The sequence below is a fragment of the Galeopterus variegatus genome, unplaced genomic scaffold (assembly GCF_000696425.1).
Source record: "Galeopterus variegatus unplaced genomic scaffold, G_variegatus-3.0.2 Scaffold2380, whole genome shotgun sequence".
NCBI lineage: Eukaryota > Metazoa > Chordata > Mammalia > Dermoptera > Cynocephalidae > Galeopterus > Galeopterus variegatus.
Window position 1 is genome coordinate 230,811 of NW_007728491.1, and position 7,773 is coordinate 238,583.

At 37.3% G+C, this 7,773-nt stretch overlaps 1 protein-coding gene across 1 annotated transcript in view; it reads left to right on the forward strand.

The window, feature by feature from the left end:
• The first annotated feature begins 3,805 nt into the window (after positions 1-3,805).
• The window catches only part of C6 (complement component 6), a 58,460-nt gene continuing 54,492 nt past the window's right edge, over positions 3,806-7,773 (forward strand). Inside the window, exons 1-3 of the mRNA XM_008581522.1 lie at positions 3,806-3,970; positions 5,334-5,487; positions 6,716-6,860. Of these exons, the coding sequence (XP_008579744.1) occupies positions 3,828-3,970; positions 5,334-5,487; positions 6,716-6,860 (442 nt within the window). The 5' untranslated portion in view covers positions 3,806-3,827. The remainder of the gene's footprint in view (positions 3,971-5,333; positions 5,488-6,715; positions 6,861-7,773) is intronic.

A 7,773-nucleotide genomic window follows, 5' to 3' on the forward strand; every position in this document is an offset into this window, starting at 1 on the left:
GTTATAACCAAAGAAGAGATTAGAATATTTTATAAGGGTTCTGTTCTTGTAGTTTTTGAAGATAATTGTGATAAAATCTACCTATACTTTCAAGCTTTTGGAAATTAAAACAGTTTCTGCTGAGAACTGTGAACTGGTAATCTCTTGCGGTTTGACTTCTTTTACATGTTAATTCTACAAGATGCTTTAAGAGTTTGTTTTCTCTATAATTGAGAAAAATATTCTGAAAGATATGTCTCTTCCAATATGTAATAAAAAAAACAAATAAACAACAAAAACAAAACCAAAAAAATCTATTTAGTTTTCCTTGCTGAAAATGTCCCTGTATAAGAAGATTCCAATTTTGGCAGTGAGGGTTCAGGGTTGGGGGAGACGGTCTCTCATCTGTCTAGTGGTTGACAATTCCCAAAGGCCCTGAAGACAGTGAAAAATCACGCAATCTGGAACTCAGGTCAGATAATTAGGACTCACAGCATTCTGTCTGATCACAACCTAAATTCTATCTGGCCACTCCTGTCCCAATGTCCTCTGGTTCTGTGTTGCTGAGGAAAAGCAGGAATAGTGAGTTGCTTACCAGGGAACTAGAATCATCAGGTAAGTGGACTGATCTTTAAAGGAGCCTCTCATTTTTATGATTGAAGTAGCCTAGGGCTATAGCAGTTTATCTATGACTTGAATTAAAAAGTTTGGATAAAAAGTATGGGGAGTGTCTTCAATTTCTGTTTACCCTCCTCAGACAGTGATAACGGCTTCTGTTTCTTTATATCTCACTCAACATCTAGCAGCAGACCGTGGGTATTCAGATGTGTGTCAATTCCATCTTAAACTGAAGAACATACTCAGCCATATGTCAGTGGATTTGGTTATATTCTACCATTTTTCTCTGAGCTTGTAGAATTCAAAAAGCTTAATAATTTATTAACAAGAAATGCTCTAATTTCTGAGCATATTGAAGAAACAATTATTATATCTGATCTCGAGTGTGTGGCTTGAAACAAATTTTACAAAATGATGAACCGCATTTTATTTTTACTAACGTACCCTTTAAGACAATAAGAAATGTAAACAAACCACATAAGAATATAATAAGAAACTCACCCTCTGAGACACTTGAGAGAGCCATATTTCAGTAGGGCAATTTTGCAATATCTATCAAAAATGTAAATCTATATATCATTTGACTGAGCCATTCTACTGCTAGGAATACACCCATTTGGCCCCATGGATACACTTCAAAATATGCTAAGATATAATTACAAAGATACTGTGGTGTGTGTACTAAATATTGACAAGTAGATTCAAGACTATGCAGCCATGACAAAGAATGAAGTAGATATGCATCTATTGATACTGAAAAATTTTCAAAGTATATAATGAACTGAAGAAAAGCAAAGTGCAGAGCAGCATCCACTGTATGTTCTCTTCTTGTGTATATATTGAAACAATATGCATACATGTTTATTGTAAGCTGATACATGGAAGATTTTCCTTCCACTGGATACTTATAAAAATGAGAAAACAGTGATTATATGTGGGGAGAGCTTCTGGTGATAGGTAGATGAGAACCCAGGTCTCATATATTTTTTTCTATTCTGTTTAAAATTTTCAAATACAGGAATGAATTATTTGTATTTTTTTAAAGGTCAGCAGAAGGTTTCCAATTTGGTTATATTATAAACCATCTTACTTTTCCTCATACATTTCTATATTCTTTATAACGCAATAAATGTTATCAAATAAATAAGAGGTGAACTAAATAAATATATTATAAGTGTTTTAAAAATACATCTGAATCTGAGCGAGGCGCGGGAGCAACACCGAGGGTTGCAATCCCGTTGCCGGTCCCCGGTCCGGTACGGGGGCAACACTGAGGGTTGCGATCCGTTGCCGGACACGGAAAAAGACAAAAGAAAAAAAAAAAAAAAAATACATCTGAATCTTGAAAGATCTAGTTGTTTATTTCAGTCAACTATTACAACAAATTTGGATGAACCAGTTATGGTCTAGTCACTCTTGCTAAGACAGTAAATGATGATTGGGCAGGTGAGTTCAATTCTAAAGTCTGTGAAATCTCATAATCTGACAGAAATTTTAAGTATAGTATGATACAGAAGTGGCTGTAAGTATGGACCTAAATTACATTATTCAAATTTCATTATGACCAATTTCTAAAATGTGTCCTAGACTCAATCAACTCAACAAATACTTATTCAATACATACTGCACTTGCTCTCATGCTTTTAAATGCTGAAATGAACAAAACATGAACAAATCTACCACCATGGTGTTACATTCTAATGAAGGAGAAAGGGAAGAGGAGATACTTATTAACTTAAATAATAATTTATGTATTAGGAGGGGATGAATAAAAAAATAAAGCAGTGAAGGGAGATAGGAAAAACTAGTGGGCAATTATAATTTCAAATATGGTGGTAAGAAATCTAATGTTATTTCTAAGATGCAAACTAGCTAAAGCCGTATTTCTAAATATTTTGAATGTAAATAGCCTTACTTAATATCAAAATACTTTTAGTCTTCACTTGATGTAGTTTGGGATGCCCTTAATTTTGAAAAAAATTCATGACCAACAGCTATTATTATAATTACAACATTCTTAAAATTTATTACTAATTTGAAAAACTAATATTTATTGAGTGATAATTCTATGCCAAAGATTGTTCTAAGCGTTTTATGTAAACTTTCTTATTGAATCCTAACAAAAGCCTTTTGAGGAAGGTGTAAGTATTATTCTTATTTTATAGATAATGAAACTGAGTCACAGATAAGTGAATGGCATTTAACTGTTGAAAGTGAAAGTTACTGTATTAATTACAGCAGCATTATACACACACACACACACACACACACACACACACACACGAGGGTTCATCAAAAAGTTCACAGAAAGATTCCTATTATCTTTTAAATCTATTTTTCCAAGAACTTTTTGGAGTACCTGCATATGTATATGTATATGTACTAATCATGTTGCATGTTTTGTTAGAGTAAAGGTCAAATTGATGATGTTGGGGGGCAGAGATGGTTTTTCAAACAACTCATGGATCCTCAAGGCTCTGTAGCAGATGGGTGGGAACCCTTGTTCAAAGCTTTTGCTGACATTAGCTGGATAAACCCTTTTGTGGCCTGGGTGCTAAAGTTCCAGGCATCATAATTAGTGTTGTTTGAAACTCAGAGTAGGGATGCACCCCATCCAAGAACCAAGAGTATGAAGCTCCTGCTTGTCACACAGCCTCCACGCTACTGCACCTCCTTGAGCCTCATTTTAATCTGCACAAAGTAAAGGAGTTTGACCTGGAAGTTTCAAAGACCCATCTCAGCTCTAACCTCTATGACTCTATATGTAGAGGCAGTTGCACAGTGAAGTCTCTTTAGCAGATTTCCAGGATGCTAGGAAATAAAATAGACCTTCCAGAGGAATGGACCAACCCCCTTCCCCAGTCCTAGAAAAGTATGAAAAATTGAAATGTACTGAGGGTACTGCCCACATAATATGAGCAGTTGTTTTGAGAAGTATGAGATTATATGTCTTAAATACATTCTGGAACGAAATGCGTTACAAATATTCATATATACTACATACTTTGTCTTATAGCCTATCGTTAATAGTTAAGAGAAACTTACTAAACTTTAAAAATAAGATTTGCACTCATAAGCATGTGAATTTATAGGTGTTGACTTGCCTTAAGGAAGGCAGAGTAATGCAGATGTTTTCTAAAATCACATTTTAGTGTATGACTCCAAATGACCCCGACAAGCACCTGATATGATGATATCATTCCATCTCAGGGCCTGGAGGCTAGCAAGGCATGGCTGGACACTCTGCCCTGTATATCATCCTGCTGAGTGCTCTGATTGACAAGGGCCACTCCTGCTTCTGTGATCACTACCCATGGACTCAGTGGTCCAGCTGCTCAAAAACCTGCAATTCTGGAACCCAGAGCAGACAGAGGTAGGTATGAGTGATGTAGCTTTCCTTTGTGACCTGAGAGACCTTGAGGATGCAGTCAGCAATGTCAGAAGAGCTGTACTAAGCAATGGGAAAAAATATGGATCTCAAAGTAAGAACTCACAAATTTGGATGAAATTTGATGTCTTTTTCCACATAAGGTTCAAATGAAGTCTATTTTTGTTCTCTCTCTAAAAACAAAGGCTTCCAATGAAATTTAATTAATAATTTGTGCAATATTTTCAGTCTACTATTTAACTTAGAATCACTACTAAAGCTTTCTCTCACTCAGCATATAACTGCTTTCTTACAGTTAGTGAGTTAATTATAGAGAATTTTCTACTCATTAAACCAAGTCTAACAGGACCTCAATTGAGCAGCACTGCTAGCTACTAGCTTGATTGCTGGCGTGCACAAGATGGCAAGAAAACTGTGTTCAATTGATAACATTTTATAATTCAATCTTTTCATCAATTTAGGCTACTCGTCCCACAGTTTCTTTAAGTCTGATAGACGTTTCTGTGTCATGAAATTGCTCACATACTTGGGAGAGAAAGGCATACATTCAATGTGTTTTAACTATTATAGCACTTTTTAGAGACTTATTTTAGAAATTGTTTTTACATATGTACTGTGAATCTCATTAAAATCACCAGTTGATTTCCCCACTAATCCATCCACTTATCCACCTACTGCCTACCACATAAGTACAGCAGTACATGCCGTTCCTCTCAGTCCTGAACTTCTCCTAGCTGCTCACACAAGCTCCTCCCCAGACAGCTCATGCTCTCTTCCACCTCTCACCTTTGCACATGTCACTCCCTCCAAACGTCCTTCCCTTTGTTACCTGGAGAACTCACAGGAATTTTTCAAGATGTCTCTCATGTCATTTTCCCTTTGAATCTTTGACCCTACAGCACCCCGATCCTATCTCAATCACTGTACTCATCACATCATGTTGCCATCTTTTAGGTAATTTGCCAGAACTTTCTTTCCTTTTTTACTTCTTTTCTTTCCCTTCCAGTCCCTTCCAAGCGATCTATCAGGGCCGACTTCATGGATGTGACAGGCACAGTCACACAGGCCCCCACTCTTGGCTTAATGATCTGCCATCACAGTCTTGAAATTCTTAGTTTCTGAACAAGAGGTCCCTCATTTTCATTTTGCACTGGGCCCCACAAATTACGTAGCCAGTCCTGAGTTCCATTAAGTGGTAAGAACTGCACAGATGCCAGCCTGCCTGATTCCCCATGAAAACATTCTCTCCTTGTATTCACTGTAGTTAATACTCAATGATATTTTTCTTACAGGCTGGAGCCACAGTAGAACACACTCATTCTAAGCAGTTTTTTCCTCACTATTCCAGACAAATAGTAGCAGATCAGTACTATGGGGATAACTCTTGTGATCTTTGCACCAAGCAAGAGACCAGAGAATGTAACTGGCAAACATGTCCTATCAACTGCCTCCTGGGAGATTATGGACCATGGTCAGACTGTGACCCTTGTGTTGAAAAACGGGTAGGTGACACATGGGCATATCCAGGAAATCTGAATCAATAAAGTGCTTTAATTCTCTAACAGGTTCAAAAACACAGAAATGCTGAATTTCTTCAATTTCTGAAAATAAACTGTCCCAGCTTCCACTGTGGGGAAATTCCATTGGGGGGGGGAGGCGTATTCATTTTATGTATTTTACTGTCATATGAACATCAAAAGAAAATACTGCCCCCAGTATTAGTATCACACTTAGCCAGTTCTGAATTCCACTGCATGTGCCTTCTGAGAAATCCGAAAGCAAAAACAAATACTAAAAAATGGGGATTTCAGTCCAAGGTTTAAAACCAGATAGAAATGAGGGAAATGAATCAGCAGTCTGACTCCTTGCCCTTCCTCCAAATTCCCTCTCCACGTGGGAAAGTCCCTCACTTTGTTTATTGTTCCCAGCTGCAATAGTTACCCACCTTGTGCTCATTCCTATAAGGGCATTGGTCCATGCGAACCCCAGTCAGGGCCGTGCTGAGCATTTACACATTAGGGAAGAAAAATAAATTCCTTTGTGTAGCACCCACTCCCCGAGCGGAGCTGTCCTAGGCCCTCATCATGTATCACCTTATCCAAATTTCAAATCATATTGTGTTTTTCTACCCATTTTACAGATGACAAAGTTGCAGCTCATTAGGGGGTTAAATGATTTGCCAAAGAATTTTGAACTTGAATTTTTCTGACTTCAAACTCAGTACTCTTTAGTCCTAGCATATTTCTTTCCTTCTCTGACTCTCTGTTTTACTATTCGCCATGTAAAATCTTTTAAAGTGTGAGGAATATGTCAACCTTGGTTTCCACGGTGATGCCTTTATGCAAAAAAACCTTAAAATCCTTTCACATTTGTCACTTCGTACTATCTTTGAGTTATAGAAGGGGTATTGTTATCGCCTAGAAGAACTTAACTGCACCTGGAGACTCTCAATAAACATCTGTACATTTGATTTTATTTAACTTAGCACCATATGATTTCAGAGTTAGAAAAGTCTTAGAAATGTTTTTGCCCCACTTCCTCATCTTACTAGTTGGGAAACTGAGGCCCAGAAAGATGGGAGCTTCCCTACAGGCTCACTATGTAATTACAAGAATTGTCAGTGAAACTCAGGAAACATCACCACTGTGATTGAGAAATCCAGTTTTCTTAGATGCATTTTGACCTTGACCATGCCTTGGACATACTCACCTTTCTCTTCTTTCCTTTCAGTTTAAGGTTAGATCTGTCTTGCGCCCCAGTCAGTTTGGTGGGCAACCATGCACTGAACCCCTGGTGACCTTTCAACCATGCATTCCATCTAAGCTGTGCAAAATTGAAGAGGCTGACTGCAGGAATAAATTCCGCTGTGACAGTGGTAATGTACTTTTGTAAAATGTTCAATCTCCACTAAAAACAACTTGACTAAATCAAAGTGATTCCAATCTGCTACCAGGAAGAGCCATGATAGAGAAGTCCTACCACATTTTAAGCTTGGAGGGGTGGGGTGTTCTGCTGCCAAAGTCTAAGCTGCTCATGTGTGAGCTTAGAGTTTTGAATATTACTCAGCTATAAAAACGAGTTTTCAAGTTATAATGATCTTGACCACTTACCTGATTCATTTGCTCATCAGGAAGGGCTGCCCAAGTCTCTATACTGTTATGAAGCGGGAGGAAGAGAAAAGAGGAGGAGGAGGAAGAGTAGGCAGATATTTTTAAAAGTTGGCTATTAAGAAGTACAAATACATAGTCAGGATAATCGAAAAAAGGGACAGATTAAAAAGATCTTCAATATAGTTTATTAAGACAAAACATGAAGGTATTGTGTTAGCAGATGACTAGAGATAATGTAGCAAATTTTCTTGACTGGCTCCAGAGGAAATTCCAAAAGACAAAATCGAAAATGATCTAAATTACAGCAACATTACCTTCAGGTCCAATACTCATTCACATGCATAAAATCTGGTATTTAAGTTTCATTAGATTTTAATCAAATCTTGAATATATTATTAGTCATATGCATTCTCTTGTTAATTAACAGCTCTTCAGCACTCAACATTTTGAACAGTTAAGATCAGATTTCTGTAAACTTCATTTACAGTCCAAAAAGCATATGTTTTAGGTTTTTAGGCGTTACAGGCTACCTTGCAACCACTCTGCTCTGGTGTTGTAGCACCAATGCTGCCCTCAACAGTACATAAACAAATGAGCATGGCTGTGTTCCAATAAAACTTTATTTACAAAAATAGGCAGCAGGTTAGTTTTAGCTCATGGACCATAGCTCACTGACCT